This window comes from Triturus cristatus, chromosome 2_2, assembly GCF_964204655.1.
Source record: "Triturus cristatus chromosome 2_2, aTriCri1.1, whole genome shotgun sequence".
Classification (NCBI taxonomy): Eukaryota; Metazoa; Chordata; class Amphibia; order Caudata; family Salamandridae; genus Triturus; species Triturus cristatus.
In genome coordinates, this window is record NC_140582.1 from 1,252,489,095 (window position 1) to 1,252,510,014 (window position 20,920).

A 20,920-nucleotide genomic window follows, 5' to 3' on the forward strand; every position below is an offset into this window, starting at 1 on the left:
TTGAGCCCGCACAGAGGGTACCGTCGGAAAAGGTCTTTCTTCATTTCCATCACCTGGAGATGGGCATGCTCGACTGACGTGTGTGTGTGTCGCTCACCAGGTGCTGCTTCCCGGTATCTCGACTCGTTGGATGTAGTTCACTGGATCTCCAGTTGAGTTTTCTTTACCGTAGGCGTCGAATCTTCAAGAGTTCCGATGCAATTTGCCAGAACAAGATGGAGGATAAAATCTTTCTTACAAAGGAGCCGTTAAACATGCACAATATCTCGAGGAGGGGGAGGGGGGAGACGATGCCGATCATAAAACTTCCATGAGGAAAAACATCTTGCAGAGTCCGAGCCCAACAATAGATGGCAGGAGTATGCATAGCATGTGTATTTGCAACCAACACATGCTTCAAATACAGCAAAACTGTAATTTCCAGCCAAGCTCCAGATAATATAACTTTGGGAATGGCACAGAATTATCACATATTCACACCAAACATGATCAATTTTTTCAGTCTTGCAATCTTGGCGATTTCGGATCACTCAACACAGGATTTTTGGCATGCCTCCCTCTCTTTTCATGATGGGCTGGATGACAAGTTGATACAGAATCAATCTCCAGGTCCAACATACAAGTTCATCAACAGGCTGTTTTACGTAGCCGACACCCTCCTCATGCCCCAGGGCTGTACCCTCTGCCACTGCCCATTTTTTAACTTTCTTCCAGTTGCACTCTGAGGTCCTCTAAGACATCGTGATGGCACGTCTGGCGATCACCAACGCCATATTCAAGAATTTCGATCCCACCCTCTTTGCTCGTGAGTGAAGATACAAACCCAATAGGAATATCTCTGCCTTACTCAAGTCAGTGCTTCCGAACGTTCCCCCTATCTCAATCGGGACGGACTGCCAGAATCACGCTATCGTTGGGCAACCCATGTGGTATTCAGAAAGCCCCCTCAGTGCACACCAGAGCAGCCTTATATCTTCCATTCCAGTTATGGTGTTCAGTCTGTGGGGCATAAGATATGTGGTGTGGAGGAAGCTGAATTGTGTATATTTAAACCTAGAGTGACCGGACACATTATGTGGGTGTTCCAGTACAGCTGCCCATTCCTTATCCCATCAACCCTCTTCCTGACTTTCCCTCCCAGTAAGGACTCAGGGTTGTCAGGTTAATCGTGGCCATGTATTGCGGCGACCTATAAATCCACAACACGAGTCTGCAATGGCCTCCAAACAGGACTAAAACCTGCAAAGTCTTGTGTGTTTGCAGTTCAGTACGGTGGTTCTCCCACAAGCTTCCCAGGGATCCCAAGAGAGCTCCAAACACTGGGACTCAGGTAAGCCACGCTCAGAAATCAGTCTTGCTCCCTTACCTGTCCTCGTAACAGTCGCCTACTGTGCCCACCTCCTTCCACTGCATCCGGCTAGCTGTAAAGCACCCACTTGTTACAGTCAGTAAACCAATTAATGGGAGACCTGCCGCGTACAGTGTTGTCTTCTGGAATATTCTTCTCCAGCAGCACAGAAGTTTAGACTCAGCACGGAGCTTGGAATATTTGGGTGCACGCTTCCTATGATACAGTAAGAGTGTGAGTGCCCTCTTCTCCCCCATCGAGCTCAGTTCCGCAAGTCCAGCTCCATCAAGCCTTCTCACTATCCGTTGCAGCTGAGCTGCCAGGTAGGAGAGTTCGTAATCTGGGGCTCCAAGTCCCCCTTTTCCCGGGCACCGCAGGATGTTCAATGACACTCTATGCCTACCTCAGCCCCAAGTCAACTCTCTCAGTAGTAGGTTTAATGTCCTAAACCAGTATTCAGGGATCCAGACAGGGAGGCTGGCGAAATGATGCAGCATCGCTATTCAGGACAGGTCTTTCCTTGCAGTCTAAGTGAACACCAGAACTCAAGGATGCTGTTCAAGGCTTGTACTGTTCCTCCTAAGTTTCTTTCTAGGTTTCCTCATCCCTATGATATATCTGAACTAACAGGTACTTAAACTAGGGGTGGGCGGAATTTGCGTAATCGCGTTCCGCAAATCTCCGCAAAACGGTAAAAAATCTCCGCGAACACGCAGAAATTCCGCGAACACGCGGAATTGCTTGTTATAGATGCTTTTTCCCTGTTCACAATCGCTGTTTGCGTGCTCGGGGAGAAATATCTCGCGAACACGCATTTTGAGAACGCGAACATGCAAAAATTTCGCGAAGTCGCGGAAAGCGGAATTTTGGGCAATTTCGCGTTCTGCGGAGAACGCGAAATTGCCCAAATTCCGCAAATTCCGCGAACGGAACGGAATTTACCGCCCAGGCCTAACTTAAACTACTTACAAGTATGGAATTCCTATTTGATGCCCAGATAAATGACCGCTCTGCATGTACGGGGAGATCGGGAACACACAAGTTTTGGACAAATTTGTGTGGAGACGAGAAATTCTTTCTAGTTCATCAAGAAACTCTACACTTGGAGTTAGGTCCTCCCTGACATTGTGAAGCTACAGGAGCATGTCAATGGCAGAAAGCGATCTGGTGTGTTCGCCTTCATGCAGTGGAATGCCACCGCCTTACCCCTCGATCCTGCCTATACAGGTAAACTGTTCCACCAACAGCGCGAACAGCGTGAACGACAGGGGACATCCCTGTGTGTTCCCACAAAAAACTGCAAAGGGTTTGGATTTAGAGTTGACTGTCCGGAGTCGCTCCCATGCATCCATGTAGATTAGTGTGACCAACTTAACCTACCTCTCTTCTAGGGACATACATTTCATTACTGCGCGTAGGCAAAATCATTGTCCAGTAACAAAGGCCTCTTGCAAGTCTATTGAAAGCATCTCTGCATTCGGTATTGCCTCAGAGGTCTTCTAGAGAATCCTGAACTGTCTCCTAATATTTAAGGATGTGTTCTGTCTGGGAATGAAGCCGTTCTGATCACTATGAATCTGCAAATATGGGTAGGTGGGCGGTCTTCCAGTACTCTGCTGATGATTTTAGAATCCAGGATGAGCCTGGAAAGGGGTCTTACGAACACACATCAAGTGCTTCCACTCCAGCTTTGGTATAGGCAATATTAGAGCTTCCCAGGGGCAGGCCGGTAGGCAGCCCTGTTCCAGCGCCTCCCGATACAATTCAGCTAGGTACGGGGCAAGCAGCGATGTGTATGTCTGGCAAAATACGGCAGGCAGACCCATCGTGCCAGCTGTTTTATTCCAAGCTAAATCCCGAAGGGATGCTTTTATTTCTGCCTCAGGTCTAGTTCTCCCCAACGCCTCTCTGGCTTCTGCGATACGCGCTGTAATGCTGTCCTCTCTAGGATGGCTTCGATCTCATCCCCTGTGGCCGGATTGTGCTCACTCCACAAATCTTCAAAGTGGTGGAGGAATTCGCTGTGTACGTCAAGCTGTGTGTTCGCTGTCATCCCAGTCTGGTTTCTAATTCTGGTGATTGGAGTGTGCCTGCCCTTAGATGGCATTATCCAAGCTAGCAAGTCGGAGGAAGGCTTTTTAAAAGATGAGGAACCTGCAGTTAGAACGGACCATTAAAAAGGTATTTTAAGTAGCACAACCTCGGAGAGTCCAGTCCAACACAGACTTCATAACCAAAAATTAAATGGTAGTCTCCAGACCTACAGGTAGCAACTGTCCTGGTAGGCTGAGACAAAGGTGCACTGGACTGGACATCTGCAGCGGAGAGGCGGCCAAAAGTCCTCAGAGAAAATGAGAGAGAGCTGCAGAACAAAAGTAGGGTGCACTCATTGACAACAGGCTTCATGCATCCACCCTTCTTGGTGGCGAAGAAGTGATTGAAGAGGCATGCGCAAGGGATGTCTGCATGTCAGGAGGCTACAATCTGTAAGCAGACGGAGCTCAGCGAGTGCCCCAATCAGATTCCTTTGTAGCACAGCCCCCTCCCCAGTCTGTTGGTAATGTAGCCAGGATGTTCTACGCTTTACAAAAAGTAAGAAGCGGCGTTTGAGTAGAATCAATAGGTGCACATAGGGCAACAAACACTTGCTTGTGACGTGCAAAGAATAACATGTCACTCATTTTCTCACACAAAAGCGCTCTCACAGACTACATCAGCGCGGTCATAGTAACAGTGACTGCACACACACACATGTAGGATCTGCACTCAGTAATGTTGTCCCTCCAGCCTCAAAGTGAAACCATTTGTGAGCAACAGGATACAAAGAAATAAAATATATTTACAAAACTTAAAAACAACAAACAAAGTAAACAAATGTGGAAACATGAACACAGATCCCTGGGCCTGAGGGCATCCCCTCATACATGAACAGCAAACCTGGGCATGTGTGAAAAGGACTTGCATGTTTGGGAGATGTCAAATCCCAGCACTTATGAGAGACACAAGTCTGCGTTCTGTAAAAGCAGTGAGTCCTTAGAAGAAAGCGCTTGTGAACTATCGCACAGCAACAGACAGGGTCTTCAAGCCGCTGTCACGGAAGGAATCTCCTTAGCTCACAGCCCGCATGCCATTGCGACACCCAATGTGATTCACAGCTTTAAACTACTGAGTTTAGGTTTGTCACACACACAGGTTGCGCATGACCAGACAATAGCTCTTTTTGCGAGCAAATGCATTCGGCACATTTTCACTACTGAGGTTCTGAGCGCACAGATTCCGTGCAACGTCTGTTTTCCAGTGTATTTTCGTGAGGACATACCCGTATATACTCAAGATTCTACAGTGCGAGCAACTGGCTTGTCTGCCAGGCAGTGTCCAGGCACTTTGCTAGGCCAAAGTCGTGGGAAGACTAACAAAGATTACAGATGGTGGGAACCAAGGCAGAAGGACCTTAGTTGGTAGCAGTGGAGAGGCCAAAAGTTCCTCCTTTGCTTGATCTCACCAGCCACAGGGTGGGCGTGCTCTCAGCTGGGCACCTTCCTGTGCCCAGGCAGCAGGAGCGCCCTTCCCGGGGTGTGCCCTCTGTGGGATGATGCTGTCACCGAAGGAGAGAACCCCCCTCCTTGCTAATGGTTGGGTGGTATATCTTTGTCCTGTTCACCCTAAGTTGAAGGCACCAGAAGTGTGTTCGAGCAGTGACCCGATGCAAGACACCATGGCTCATCAGTGAAAGGGACGTGTGAAAGATACAAATGCAGATGGCGAGAGTCGTGAGCAGTTGGAGCCTGCATGCTTTACACGTATAGAGTGACCCACCCACTGGCACAGTATTTAACCCCATATGGCATGCATGCAGAGGAACAGTGGGGGAGGCAGCTGGTATCATGCTGGCACCATCATTGTTAAGCAGAGACACCGGCTCAATGCTCTGTGTTCCTTTCCATGAGGAACAGAATCTGTTCTGAGCCCACCAGGTAGGCAGGGAACCAGTGTTTCAAGTCCAGTGAACTTTAACAGGAAAGTCAGTAGGAACAGCGCTTCGTAACAGCAAAAAGTGCAACTGAGGAAGAGATGCAACAAGCAGATGGCTTGTGTGATATCCTTTGAGGACAGCCAGAGGAGCAGAAAAGGTTTATTGAACATGAGTGGCGACACAGCATTCAAGTCACTGCGAGGCTTGGGCACTTTGTGGCAGCAGGGCACTGCCAACCACAGATGGGACCCATTTCTTCTCTCCAGCCTCTCATGGGAACATTAATACTCAATGAACGGGATCCTTGGTGGAAGACCCCGGACCCAGAGAGGCTTGACCAAGGGACTCTTGAGCCAGCTCAGTGGCGACAGTGTTGCGTAGTCCTAGAAGTAGCCACCCGGTGCTATATAGAGGTCTCATCGCACTGGGCAAGGGGGGCACCGGACAGGATGATCCGGGCCTGGTCCTTCTCAGTGATGTAGAAATGAGGGAAGCCATTCTGACCCCCGTTCTTCTTGTCTGTGGCCAGCGGGTGCCTCTCGTCCTCGGGGGAGCTTGGGGTCTGAGGCTCATGGCTGCAGCTGGTTGTGTTGGACTGCATCAGGTCCAAGCCAGTCTTCTGCTGCCTCAGCTCCCACCGATGAAGCTGCTTCCTCTGGTAGAAAGCATAAGCACCACAGCCAACCACCAGGCCAAGCATAAAGCAGAGGAGGCCAGCCAGGACAGCATGATTGCGTGCACTGCTTCGAAGCGCGTCCGTCTGCCCGCTGCTCGTGACCACGCTGTAAGCAGCCACTAGGCCCCCCACTTGGTTCTCCCAGCAGTGGCACGCGTAGTCTCCCAAGTGCTCTTCCTTCACTGTGAACTCCAGCCCATCGCTGCGAGAGGTGTAACTCTCGGGGTCCTTCGTTGGCGTTCTCCACTCGCAGGTGCTCCAGGCGGACTGGGGTGTGCAAGGAAGCACCACCCGTGCTCCAAGTGTGACGGGAACCTCTCGGATGTCAGGGTACTGGTTGGAATCTGCAGAACAGAGAAAGAGCTGGGTTACAATTAAGGCAAACGTAACTGAAGGCACTGTAGTGATCAAGAGACAAGGAACAGCATATCCCTAATTCCATACACACAACCTCACCCAGCAGCAGCATTCAGAAGCAGCCTGTGCGACGGGGGTAAGGAGGATAACAGTGGAGACCCGGAATCGCCGTTACTCACCTGCGGCTATCCTACATAAGCCCTGTCCCATTTTCCATTAGAGGCCTCTTCCCCAATAGCTTGCTTATCAATTCTCTCACCTGGCCAGCCGGGTGCAAGGTCGGGATAAACCTAAAGCACCAAAGAGCTGCTTAGTTTTCCAAGAGGATTTTCAATGGACAATTCCTAAAGTGTTCAATCTATTCTGCAAATGACAGCAGTGGAGGGAAAAAGAAAGTAAAACAATAGCTTGATTGACATGTAAAAGTAGAGATAACCATTGGTAGAGAACAAGGACGTGTACTAATGAAGACCCAGTCTCCGTGCACTTGGATGAATGCCCCCCAATCCTTCAAGCTGCCGGTCATTAACCCTTCAAAGGGAAGAGATCACGCGGAAGACGATTCTTCTTGATAGAACTGAGATGGGTGCACGTCCCCGTAGGTTGTGTAAGGAGGATGCTAAGGTCCCATAAAGAGACTGGAGGAGTCTGAGGAGTGATGACACCTTTTTAGAAGTTTCATAAACGCTTCAACAAATGGATTTCGAAGATGCACAGATGTCCCATGCTCTGTAGGTAGGCGGAAACAGCTGCTAGTCGTACCCTTGTGGAAGACTTTCGTAGGTGCACCAAGTAGCAGGTAAAGTCTCACTGTGGGCTGCAGGGTCTGTTTGGGAATATTGTTACAGTAATGGACACATCTTTTTTCTCTGGCAACACAGAATGCCCGTGGGCTTTCTGGCGCCTTCCTGGCCAGTTGAAGGATTTTCATTCAATACTCAGGAAGCTAGAGATGATCGCCTTCAAGGACCTCCCGGCCACACTGAGACTGAGTGACCCGCCTTTGGATTGAGTAGTTGTCCTTGCTTCTGCGTGAGGAGATCTGGGCAAAGAGGCCGCTGTGCGTGGAAATGAGTGGACAGTTCCAGAAGGTGTCTACCACGGCTGCGGTTCCTAGGTTGGGGCCACGTGAATTAGCCACATTAGTGCTTGTAGCAGTCTCCTCATCACATCAGGAATGAGTGGTAGCTAGTGTGGGGGAAACTTGTCTGACGAGTTAATCCATGGACGGCTGCTCATAGATTCTGGGGGTGGATACCCAGAGGAAAAGCTTTGCCTTTCCATTCTTTCGACCAGAAGTAGTGTATTGAAGTATTGTTGGACCAAGTGAGTGTTGATTTGCCACTGGTATGTTTGTTGCTGTGTCGATATCCACTCTCGAGAGGTGTCCCACTAGGAGCAAGACTTGGTGACTCAGACCCAGGGTAGAATGTCTCTGCTTCAGTGGGCAATTGTGGTGAATGGGTGACCCCCCTCCCCCTTTTCTTTTTTATAAGTAGGACGTCTCACATTTTAGTTCTCTGCAAATAGCTATATTCTTGGCATTTTTACCTATGAAGTAATTGCTCAGTGTTCAGTGCGTTCTGCCTTCCTATTTTACTCTTTGGTGGTTTGGGCGTCAGTCGACAGTTATCTCATTTTTGCTGCCATCTTGTAAGTGAGTAGTCTAGTCATCAGAGGGGGTGGAGGGGGTTTAGAGGTGTGTCCTTGGCTTTTATTAGAATGGCCGGTGCATATACAAGCAGCAGGTGAACCTAAGGCAAGCCCGTCTGTGCCCGTCCGCGCTCAGTCCGTGCTCAACACCCGCCATGCTGCCAAAATTTCCTTCTAACCGGGTCCGTGCATAAGGTACTCATCTAAGGAGATTCATGCACTGAATCTTAGCGCACTATGCTCAGGTGGGAGTGATTTATCAACTGTAATGTTGCCTTTGATGTGCTCTCTGAAGTTGCCGGGCCACATGTGGTCCGCTAACACTTCGCAATCACCGTCGAGTGGTAGTAAACTCTCTGCAAACACGCACTGGTGATCCAGCCGCGTTAATATGTGCTCCCTCCAGAAGAATGTGCTCTCCATCTATGACCCCACCTATGACCTCCTTAGGGGGGATTGTTTAGATACCCTCCCACTTATGGAAACGTGGTTGAGTGACAGCTCCACGCCGGATGGCTGGTGGGAGGGACTGCTTGGAAACAAGATTCCCAGAGTCTGAACTGCAGCATTACCACAGACTGCTGATCAGGGTAACACATGTTTCTTCAGTAGCAGGCATCAGTTAGCCAGGCTTGCTGGGTCATGGATCATCCATGCCTGGGTGGTTGGATGTCTTCGGTTTACCAGACTCATTGGGCGCTGAATTCCTTATGTCTCCATAGCAGCACCTCTAAGGAAGACATGTGCACAGGTGCCTTGGGTTCCTGAAAGGTGGTGAGTGTGTAGGGCGCTGGGCAGTCAGCTGCCAGTTAGGAACAGTTCTCAAGTAACAGACTGGCTTCAGCGCCATAAAAGGATTCATGGGCAGGGAGGTCATTAACTGGGTTTCATTTGGTAACTAGGGATTTCCCATTCTTCCTTCTCTTACCTGTGACTTCTGATTATGCTCCTTCTCTTCAATCAGGGGTTAGCTGCAGCCAAACTGGCAAACCAATGCTTGCAATGTGCTACACAGCGATGGTCTAAACACTCAGCCAGACTGCACTTCTGATGCCTGAATCCTCTGGCCTAGAGGGAGGGCAGGGGCTTCTTGAGGGTCACTGCAGACACAGAGCCACAAGAGGGCGGCAGACTGCACTGCCCAGATCACTTCTCGAGATCAGCCTGGAAGTGCTCGAGAGATTGGCCATGAAGACCTCCAGAGGGGGTCTAGAGACCTGAAGCACAGCTTCATCCATCTACTAAGCGCAGTCCCACCCTTCTACTAACACCTGGAACCAATGTCTTCAGAGGTGACATGACAAGAGTCTTTCACGCAATCAAAGCATACACGGGGAGGAGGCTAGGGAGAAGTACTTCCTTATTAACCTTCTATTCTTTTGAGATTGCCCACACGATAACTCATTCAACCTCCACCCCCGGGACGCGGAACTACCATTGGAATTCAGGTCTATCCCACGGTTTCATGGCACAAGCCTGAAGTTGTGCATCAAGCTATAAACATGGGGATGCCACTAACTCTCTCGTAGCCAGGGATTATGATAGAGAATATTAGGAGCGTGCACTCCCCAGGTCAGGACTGGCACAGGCAACTGCTGAGACAGGACTCCAGCTGCACGGAGGGCATATCTGCTACGTTCTACATACAGAGTCGCCTACCCCCATGAGACTCCTTGCCCGTGCTGCACGCACAATAAGGAACAGAGCTAGAAGAATGGGTGTTATACTGGAGAAGACTCGCACGTCTGTTCTTCTAGAGTAACAACTACTCTTGGCAGCACACTCTTAAAAGGACCAACCTCCCACACTCAAAGCAATACATCCTTAAAGTCGATTCTCTCACCTACCTTTCTCAGAAGGGCAAAGCCTCGAGATATTCCCAAACTCAATATCCTGAAGTAACCTAAAAGAAAGCAGAGTATGTCAGGGCTGAAAGTGAACGAAGCTTGCTGCAGCATAAAGCAACACAGTCCAACTGTCTTCCATCCCCTATGTGATAAACACTCAAGGTCCGACCACTTCCCTTCCTATACAACGTGCACACAACACCAGCCCACGGTTACTCTTCGCCAGACGGCATATTCAAAGCTGTGCCACTGTCCACCCTCTTCAATGCCCCCGGTCTTACCACCTTCATACACTGTCAACTCCCTGCCATTCCACCGTGCCGCCGCTCCATGGGATGGGCGCTCCGGTATGTCCCATTGTCTGCTCACACCAAGTACCCTACCACCGTCTCCCCTCATACAGTGTACCTGGAAGGCGTCCCACCGTCAACCTGCACCAGGCAACAGATTCTGTGACATCTCAAGGCCGTCCCCAGACGGCATGCACACTGTGCCTTCTCCATGCAGCAAACACTCAATGCACAAACAATGTAACCGATGCTTACCCCTGCCGCCCTCGGTGCTCCACACACGTATTGTCGGACACACGCCACGCGCATGCGGGGTCTCGAGACAGAATGCATTTCCTGCAGCTATTATGCCTCTCACAGTCTATTAGATCCATCTGCACTACTCCGCCATTGGAGCTTACGTATATCCAGTTCTGTGGAGGAAGGAGATAAAATTAGCATAAAAAAGAAAGGAAGAAAGAAAGAAAGAGTAAAGGAAAGAAAGAGAGAACGAAGGAAAGAAAAAGAAAGAATGAAAGAAAGAGAAAGAAGGAAAAGGAAAAAAGGAAAGAAGGAAAGAAGAGAAGGGAGGAAAGAAGAGAAGGGAGGAAAGAAGGAAGGAAAGAAGCAAGAAGGAAAGAAAGAAGGAAGGAAAGAGGGAAAGAAAGCAAGAAGGAAAGAAAGCAAGAAGGAAAGAGAGCAAGAAAGAAAGAAAAAAGAAAAAAGAAAGAAAGGAAGAAAGAAAAGAAGGAAAAAGAAAGAAAGAAAGAAAGAAAGAAAGAAAGAAAGAAGGAAAGAAAGAATGAAAGAAAAAGAAGGAAAGAGAAAAAGAAGGAAGGGAAGAAAGAAGGAAAGAAAGATGCAATTGTGGCTGAAGTTCCACGGAGAGGTCCATGCAAAGAGCTTTCTCAAGAGTGTAAGGGTCGATGGGATACAAGGATGTCCGGAGAATGTAGTGACGAATGTACAGCGCCTTCAGTGACAGGAAGGCTAAGAAACTTCTGCAGGTGCACGCATTTGAGGAACACCCATGCCTGGAGTGTGACAGATTGCTGCAATGGTGTCTACCTCCACTTGCTTTAGGGTAACTGAGTGTCAGACACAGCACAAAGATTCCCCTTGGCAGTAACGGGCAGGCACAGTTAGAAAGTGCAATACAACTGTGCAATGTTAGGAAACAAACAATTATTGTACACATTTAACTAGGAAATGTAGCCACGCTACAGAAGAAATAGAAATGTTTGTCCTACAAGAGGTGTTCATAATAGCGAAATGTTCCTTCGATAAAAGCGTTTCTGTTCAGCGAAGAGGACGGGCATTTTTGACAAAGCAAAAAGAATCTGTGTGCTCAGTGTCTTGTGGGCGAAAGAAAGGGGCTCAAGAGCCCACTGAAGCATCTGGCCATCACTGTCCAGTCCGCAGCAGACTGTGCATGAGACACCTCTTACACTGAGAGTGCACTACAGACAATTGTCATTTCAGAGACATGGTCTGTCACATCTGCACATATATCTTTGATGCTTCTGTCCCCACAAGATACAGCACACAATACATCGAGTGAACACCATAGCAGACGGTGCCACACAAAGATGAACTAATACTCCTCACCTTCTACATCTCCAGAACCATCTACTTTCTACTCCACAGATCTACTCAAAGTCATTCACTGAGCTCAGACTCCTACACAGTCACCTATCTAATCTACCAAACCTTGGAGCCAGCTCGACTGGGACATTGCACGTCTCAAGATTGTTGTGCCGTCAATTTACTACTTCAACAAAATCTTCATCCAAGATATCGGTCTCCTGGAAGACTTCACAACCCAGACCATAAAGCAACACACCAATGACTCAACCAATGCAGAAGGGACCACCACCTCTTCAACACCAAGCAACTCTCAACTGCCAAGCTCAGTGCACTATGAATCCACAATGCGATCCCACATTAGTGCACTATGAACCCACAATGCAATCCCAATCCTCAACGTATGGATGTCACAAACACAAGGTACACAGCTGCGCTCGCATTAGCATTTTCAGCTGCTACAATAACCACCTAGATTTTCAAAGATAGATCACTATTGACAAAAACAACTAACTTGTGGAACGACTTTGATGGAGCGGGATATCGGATGAATGAGAAACAGTTTATCAGAGAAGAGCGGTTAGTATGCTACAAGATGCCAAACATCAGCTGTGTCCCCTATGCATACATCTAGAAGCATGTCCTATCAAGATGGAACAAGCATTTACAATGCAATGGTCTCGGCAATATTATAGGTAGAGCTATTGGTATTGTTCATTATTTTTTTATCATTTTTGTATCCTTAAATAAATGGCATTGTCATTTCTATTGGCATTAGCTTTTTTTTGCATTTACATTGCAATGGTCTTGGCATTGTTAAAGTTAGAGCTATTGGAATTGCTCCTGACATTATTTTGGTTAATGTTTTTGTTTTTAAAACATGTAAAGAAACAGCATTATTATTTACAATGTCAATAGCTTAATCACTCTCAAATGTGAGACCTATTGCATTTGCACCCACACACAGCCACTCACATAGAGCAACCCACACACAAATAGAGCCACCCACAGAGCCACCTACACACACACACACACACAGTTACCCACACACTGACAGAGCCACCACGCATATAGCCACCTACAAAAAAAACAAGGCATTGCCTATTCTATTGGCATTAGTTTTTTTTGCATATGTGATACCTATTGCATTAGCAGAGATAGAGTGAGGTAGTCAGATAGAGAGAGAGAGAGAGAGAGTGAGGTATTGAAATAGAGTGAGGTAGTGAGAGAGAGTGAGGTAGATAGAGAGTGAGGTAGTGAAAGAGTGAGTTAGTGAGTGAGGTATTTTCTGACGTAGTGAGATAGAAACAGTGAGTGATGTTGTGAGATAGAGAAAGATTGAGGTAGTGAAAGAGAGAGTGAGGTAGTGAGGGATGTTGTGAGGTATTAAGATAGAAACAGAGAGTGATGTAGTGAAGTAGTGAGATAGAGTGAGGTAGTGAAAGAGTGAGTGTAAGTGACTTAGTGTATTTGAGCGAGAGAGTGAGGTAGTGAGATAGAGAGAGTGAATTAGTGAGTTAGAAAGAGAGAGTGAAGTTGTGAGGTAGTGAGAGAGTGATGTAGTGAAGTTTTGAGAGAGTGTGTTGTGATATAGTGAGGTAGTGAGAGTGAGATAGAAATAGATAGTGATGTAGTGAAAGAGAGTGAGATAGAGAGAGAGTGAAGTTTTTAAGTAGTGTGTTAGAGTGAGAGATAGTTACTGTGGTAGTGATATTGTGTTGCTGTGATAAAGAGAGAGTTGAGTAGTGAGTTAGAGAGTGAGGTAGAGAGTTAGTGAGAGAGAGTGTAGTATAGTGAGAGATAGTGAGGTAGTGAGAGATAGTGAGGTAGTGAGAGAGAGAGTTAGGGAGAGAGAGTGACGTAGTGAGAGAGCCAACCCCACACACATACAGAACCACCCACACAGAGCCACACACATACAAAGTGTATCCCCCAGACATACATACAGAACCACACCTACAGAGTCAGCCAGACACAGATAGAGAGCTATCCACACAAATATTCAGAGCTACAGACATCCACATACAGAGCCACTGACTTACACATACAGAGCTAGCTAGAGACATAGAGTCACCTAACACACATACCGAGCTAGCCACATAAAGATACTGAGCCATCTATACACACACAGAGGCACCTATGCACTTATTGAGCTACACATACACTGAGCCACACACACGCACAGCTACACACATAGAACCACACAGACATACACAGACTTACACAGACTTACAATGCAATACAATGCAATGGTCTCGGCATTGTTAAAGTTAGAGCTGTTGGCATTGCTCATGAAATTCTTGTATGTTTTTGTTTTTAAAACATTTAAAGAAACGGCCTTGTTATTTACAATGTCAATAGCTTAATCACTCTCCAATGTGAGACCTATTGCATTTGCACCCACACACAGAGCCACACACACAGAGCCACCCACACATACAGAGCCACACACACAGAGCCACCTACACACACAGAGCCACCTACACACACAGAGCCACCTACACACACAGAGCCACCTACACACACAGAGCCACCTACACACAGAGCCACCTACACATACAGAGCCACTCACATAGAGCAACCTACACACAAAGTTACCCCCACCACTCACATAGAGCATTCTACACACAGAGTTACCCCCACACAGAGCATCCCACACACACACAGAGCCTCCCACACACACACAGACACAGAGTCTCCCACACACACACACACAGAGCCTCCCACACACACACACAGCCTCCCACACACCCACACACAGCCACCCACACAGAGCCTCCCACACACCCACACAGAGCCTCCCACACACCCACACAGAGCTTCCCACACACCCACACAGAGCTTCCCACCCACACACAGAGCCTCCCACACACATATACGCTACAGCCAGGGCTTTAAGAGGGCCGGGTCTCACGAGTGAAGAGCATCGGCAGATTTTTTAAATGGGGCCTCGAAACAGGTCTCTATCGGGCTCTGTTTTGTGCCCTGGCAGCAGCGGTCCGGTTTTTGGCCGTTTTGTGTCACAGCAGGCACATTGACGTGTGTGCTCACTTCTCTCTAGTGGAGAAATTAGCTTTAGCGTTGTACCCTTTAAAGATTTCCCTTCTCTTGTTTTTGCCAAACCGATGCTGTCCGGAATAGTTTAGACATGGTAATGACTAGCTCCACAAAGTGGTTTCGTGGGCAGAATAAATTCGGCCTCGCTGGATGCACGCGTAGTTTACAACACAGGCAGATTACCAAGGGCTAAATCTGAAGTTCTGCGAATCTCAGTCGTGATTTACGAACTATGCAGTATTTATGCAAAAGCCACTATTGTATGCAGGTGCCAGTGTACGGTGTAACTTTGCGAATAATCATGATGTGCACAGGGTCACACTGTGGAGAGCACTGGCGGAGATCTGTAGCCCCCAAGTATGGCACAGTATGGTGTGATGGAGTACCTATATAGCGCTTACTAGCCCTGAAGAGGCGCTAGAGCCGTGTTCGGAGAACAGCTCAGCGCATCCAATCCCTTTTCTTTTGCACTTTAGGACATGTATGCCTACATGTATGGGGGGGCTTGTACAGCACCAGGACGCATACTGTCCCCGGGCACCGAACACCCTGAGTGCTCTGGGTCCAGTGGACACTATGCCATGGGGAGAGGGGGGGGGTGTAACATAGGACTATCACTCTACACCGCATTAAGGTTTTGAAACCTCCTTTTAAATCGTCTCGAAAATTCCGAGCGATCTCATAATTATTAACCTCATATTATTAACCTCACTGACCCTACTACCTACAGATCCTACAGTACAGTTCCCCCGCCCATGCACCCCCACCCCCACATCCCACCTTCGTCCAGGTAGCTGAGCCTCTGCAGCTCGGCCGGGACCCCGGCCACGGTCTCCAGCCGTTCCTTCAGCTCCCGGAGCCGGGTCTGGGGGCTGCACCCGGGGACAGAGAACAGCTCCCCGCTGGCTTCTAGGCGCACGGTGACTGTGTACTGCCGCCCGCCGTGGGAGGAGGCCAGCTTGGGGAGCCCCTGGAGCCGGTAGCCCGTAGCCAGAGGCCGGCTCGCGGAGGAGGCGACGAGGCCGATGGGGCGCGCCATTGCCGAAGCAGAGCCCTCAGCGCACCCACCGGGTTCGGTGTCTTTGCCGCTGACCGCGGCCCCCGCAGGGGGCCACTCGGCGGTCGGCGCCTTAGTGGCCCCGGGGCCCCGGTCACCCCTCCCCACTCCATACTTCGGGGGGGGCGGGGGCAGGGTTCCTGATCGTGCCCCCCTCCGTGTAGGGGGCCGGAAGTGACGCGAAAGGCGCGTCACTTCCGGGCCCAGGTGTGAGGGGAAGGCTATTTAGCCTTCCCCCACCCTCACTGGCGACCTCTTTGTCGCCCACCTCGCCCGCCCTTACCTCGTCAGCATCGGTCCGCCGTTCGCGCCTCCTCGTGCTCCGCCGGCCCCCACGGCTTTGCGTTCGTCGCCTCCACGCTTTCTGGTGAGTCTTGCTGCACCCGCTCCGCCCCGGCCCTGTCCCTGGGCAGTACCAGGTCGACGGGGCCCTGTGGCGAGGATTGCCACGGGCGGAGGGGAGGCAAGATTGGGGGCTGGGGAGGCGGGGGTTTGGGCAAAAGAGCGCGATGCTTTATCTTTCCTGGACCGTTGCGGGGTTTGGGGAGCGCGGCCCGCGCAGGGGCCAGTTTCCGTGCCACGAGTGGCGAGATCGGCATTGGGTGCCGATTAGAGAGCTCCACGGCCTGCCTACTCCTGGGCATCGGGCATCGCTGTTGCAGAGAACTCGAGGGCAGCAGTGCAGGACCCGGGGCGGTTTAGCGCACTTTTTAGAGCATGGTGCTACTAGCGCATGGTTAAGGGGAGAGAATGTGGTCCGTCGGCCGCGCCGCCGCCCCTAGTGCGCAGTGCAGGATCGGGGGCGGGTTAGCGCACTTTGCGAGAGCATGGTGCCACTAACGCAAAGGTGAAGGGGAGAGAATGTGGTCCGTCGGCTGCGCCGGCGCCTCTGGTGCAGGAAACCAGGGTTCGAGCTCGAGGTCACACATCTTGTGTTTCTGGGCAAATCACTTATCTCCCCGTGCCTGTAGGTGTAATGTAAAGCGCTACAATATCTTTCGAGTGCGCGGTATATAAATACGCAGCAATAATAATTTGGCAAGTACGTTCCCCGGGTTTGGCCGCATCTTTGGGGCATGCCATGTGTAGCGCTCGGAGCGTCGGGACATCGGGCTCCACATCCGGGTTTTCCTGGGCAAATCACTTATCTCCTGATCTCCCTGTGCCTGAATGTGTAATGTAAAGCGCTCCAATATCTTTCGAGTGCGCGCTATATAAATACGCAGCAAATAAAGAATTTGGCAAGTTTGCTTCCCGTGGGGCCGCATCTTTGGGGCATGCTATGTGTAGCGCTCTCGGAGCGTCGGGTCATCGTGTTCCACATCCGGGTTTTCCTTCATGCTATGTTTAGCGCTCTCGGAGCGTCGGGACATCGTGCTCAACATTCGGGCTTTCCTGGGCGAATCATTTATCCTGGGCACATCACTTATCTCCTGATCTCCCCGTGCCTGAATGTGTAATGTAAAGCGCTCCAATATCTTTCAAGCCGCGCTATACAAATACGCAGCAAATAAATGATTGTGCAATTTCAATTGCCGTTGGGCCACATCTTTGGGGCGTGCACTGTGTAGCGTCTCGGAGGGTCGGGACGTCGTGCTCCACATCCGGGTTTTGCCTGGGTGGATCACTTAATCTCCCCGTGCGCAAATGCAACCGGTGCTCATTAAAGCGCCGTCATTTATGTCGCGCGGTGCTAACCTGCATGGGAAGCGTTAGGTAAATGTTTAAAGTCCGTCGCGCAGTACGCAACGTTAATGCAGGCAAGGGCTAAGTGGACGTGTAAAGCGCAACTATACATTCGCGCTGTACGCTCCGACAACAATAATTAGGTATCGCGACGGGCGCTCGATTTTAGCGCCGTCACACCTTCGCGCCAGTCAAACCTAATTTTAATTAGCCAAAAAGTATTGCGCAATGGTAAGTCTGGTGCCTACGGTCATAAATGGTCTCACATGACAGGTTTTCGAGTCCTGGGAACGCTGTCAAAGTGTCATAAAGTGGCGAAATTTCGGGTTTGAGGGGGCACCGTTGCATCTGGCCGGGGGGGCGATGGCTAAATGTGTAACGTAAAATCAGGGTGTGGCGCAGGCGCGCACCAGTCGCCGTGGTTGGGGTGGGGGGTAGAGGCGAGCGAGGTGGGCATTGTAAGAAGTGTTATGTATGACCACCCGTTAGGCTCTCGTCTCTGTGCTCCAGATCTACCCCCCCCCCAAAGGGCGGGCTGCGAGCCGCGGGTCGCGTCGTCATCCTGGGCAAAGCATTTATTCCCCGTGCCTCGAGTTGGGTCCGGGTGTAGGGACTGTAGCTCCAATGGCAGAACATCTGCTTAGCAGGCGGCAGGTAGCGGGATCGGTGCCCGCATGCCCCCAATATTAAAAGTGGATCCCCTTGGTTTCAGTCACTAACTAACCACAACGCAGATTGCGGACTGGTGGCGGCGCGGCCGCCCAGGGGGCGCGAACGCAGGTGGGAGCATCGTGGCTGCGTCCACATCCTGTGATAAGGGGCAAATCACTTATTTTCCCCGGGTAAGGTGTCCCATACACCCGGGCGACCTCGCGTGATGATTACCAAAGCAAATAATTACTAGTTGAGCATAGTGGCGCGTCTAGCACCTGTTACCCCGTCCCTGAATGATTAATGTACAGACGGTGACAATGCAGACAATTGTGTGACACGATAGGGAGCTCCAGCTCCATCTGCATACGTGGTGCTAGGGGAAGCGCTCCAAATCGGTCGCGCTGGATAGATGGTGCCATTATAGAGCCCTCTCTTTAAGGAGAGGCTGCGTGCTCTGCTGCCACTGCATAGGGCATGGCTCCCTCCCTGGTTAGGATGGCTCGGCATTACGTCTATTAGGCTTGCCAATTCCTCGCTGATTGAGCAGTTTTAGTTTGAAAACTAAAGGTGCAAAGTGTTGTGTGGTGCCAAGTTAAGGCGCTCCAAAAATTGAACATCACGGAATCTCCTTGACGGTGGTGTGGTCCGTCGGCTGCGCTACCGCCATTGGTGCGGGAATAGTTCTGCAGATAGCTCAGTTTGGTAGAGCGGGAAACACTTAATTGCAACGTCGTGGGTTTCAATTCACCGTCGTGGGTTTGATCCACGCAGTAGGCGCGAGGACTCATTGGCAGGTTTCGAGCCTCGTAGTCGCGTCCATTCCTGTGATTTTGGGCAAATCACTTATCCTCCCGTGCCTGAATCGGAAATGTACAGACGGTGCTATTTAAGGCGGGAGCTATAGCGCGGTGTAAAGGATCAATTACCGTCCGGCAGGGCGCACATTTTAGTGATCGCGGGTCCGTCGGCCTTTCGCCCGCGGGGCATACTTTGCAATGGCGGTCGCCCTCGCGAGCGAAGTAAATTAAAGGGGGTGCGGACGGCTTGAAGCCGCATACCCTGTGCCGTGGGAGCCGGTAGGAGTCTAGCGTGGGTTCACAGCCCCAATGCACCAGCACTGCAAGGCTGGGAGCTGCCTGGGTCCCCGCTGATCGCGGAAAGTGCAACCCCGGTGGCTCTCCCTGGTTAAGGTTAAGGTTATCGCCCCCCCTCCCGTCGGCTACGCTGCCGTTGAGGGTGGGGGGGGGGCATGCAGTGGGCTGCGTGCGGCAGGCGCAATGGACCTGGCACGGGGATCGTTTAGTATGACACGAATCTTGTAAGCCCCGTGCTTGAATGTGTAATGTAAATAAGGTGCTCAGGTAAAGCGCTCCAACACCTTCAGGTCAGTTCGCGCTATATAATTCTGCAACATGTATTGCTGACTTCCTATATGGCAGATAAATGACACAAGTGCGTGCACTGTTCACATACGCGATTATGGGCATTAATAAAACCCCCGCACCTCAATGGAAAATCGGGTGCGGTGCTCGCGTGATCCGGTTTTGGGGATCGGGTAATATAATACGAATTTCTTAAGCACCCCCTGCGTGAGGATGTAATGTAAATACGGTGCTCATGTAAAGTGCTCCAAATGCCTTATTGTCGAGTTCGCACTATATAATATGCATCATGTAATTCCAGGCTTCCGATGAGGCAGCTACATGATACCAGTACATGCACTGTTCACATCAGGCGATTACGGGTATTACTAATCCCCCCACGCACCTCAAGGCTTAATCTGGTGCGGTGCTCGCGTGACCTGGAATGGGGATCGTGTTCTATGGTACGTATCTCTCACGCCCCCCGTACCTGTATTTGTAACGTAAAGACATTACTCATGTGAAGCGGTGCAATACCTTTGGCGTCTGGTTCGCGCAAATACAATATGCAACGTGTATGTGCTGGCTTGCTATAAGGCAGATACTTGATACAAGTGCAGGCATAGTTCGCAAGTTTTGCTCCAATACCTTCGGGTCGATTTCACGCTAGATAAATATGCAGCATGTATTGCTGGTTTCCTATAATGCAGACACATGATACAAGTGCACGTATTATTCACAAGAATTGCTTGTGCCCACATTCACGCGCAGTAAATGAATACGGGCATTACGACACCCCCTGCACCCGAATAGGTTATTCAGTCGGTGCTTGTGTCCGGTGCTCGATTAATTTCGCGCACATTACGGTTTGAGCTAATCACTAATCGACCGTGCCCGAGTACGTATGTTAATACCTATGGCTCATGTACTGCACTCCAACACCTTCGGGCGGGTCACGCTGGGACTCTGGGAAGATAATTTAATATCCACGTGCCCGATGATGCATGTATATACAGTGCTCATGAACGGCGCGCGATTACCTTCGGATCGAGTTCACGCTGGGTTGCGATGCTAGGTAAATCAATGAATATCGCCGTGCCCGAATATGTATGCGAGCTGCTGGACCTGGTATGCCTGGGTTCCCGAGGGTGGTGGACCTGGCGGCTCATGATCTCACTCCCGTGCCCGAATATGTGTGTAAATATGTTGCTCATGCACAGCGTTGCCATAACTTCGGGTCGAGTTCGCGCGTCATAAAAGTGCTACTTACAGCAAGGGTCGCGCAGTCCGATCCCGACCACACGTGACCACGTGTCGCTCGTCTCCAACCTTTTGCTGAAAGGGGGCTTGGGTCGTTTGTCATTGTTGTTTGGCCTCGACACCCACCCCCCATTCCTT

At 50.1% G+C, this 20,920-nt stretch overlaps 1 protein-coding gene across 1 annotated transcript in view; it reads right to left on the minus strand.

The window, feature by feature from the left end:
* Positions 1-4,167: 4,167 nt before the first annotated feature.
* The window catches only part of SEMA4F (ssemaphorin 4F), a 260,658-nt gene continuing 243,905 nt past the window's right edge, over positions 4,168-20,920 (minus strand). Inside the window, exons 12-14 of the mRNA XM_085642982.1 lie at positions 10,400-10,557; positions 9,855-9,910; positions 4,168-6,341 (exon numbers count right to left, since the gene is read on the minus strand). Of these exons, the coding sequence (XP_085499108.1) occupies positions 5,725-6,341; positions 9,855-9,910; positions 10,400-10,557 (831 nt within the window). The 3' untranslated portion in view covers positions 4,168-5,724. The remainder of the gene's footprint in view (positions 6,342-9,854; positions 9,911-10,399; positions 10,558-20,920) is intronic.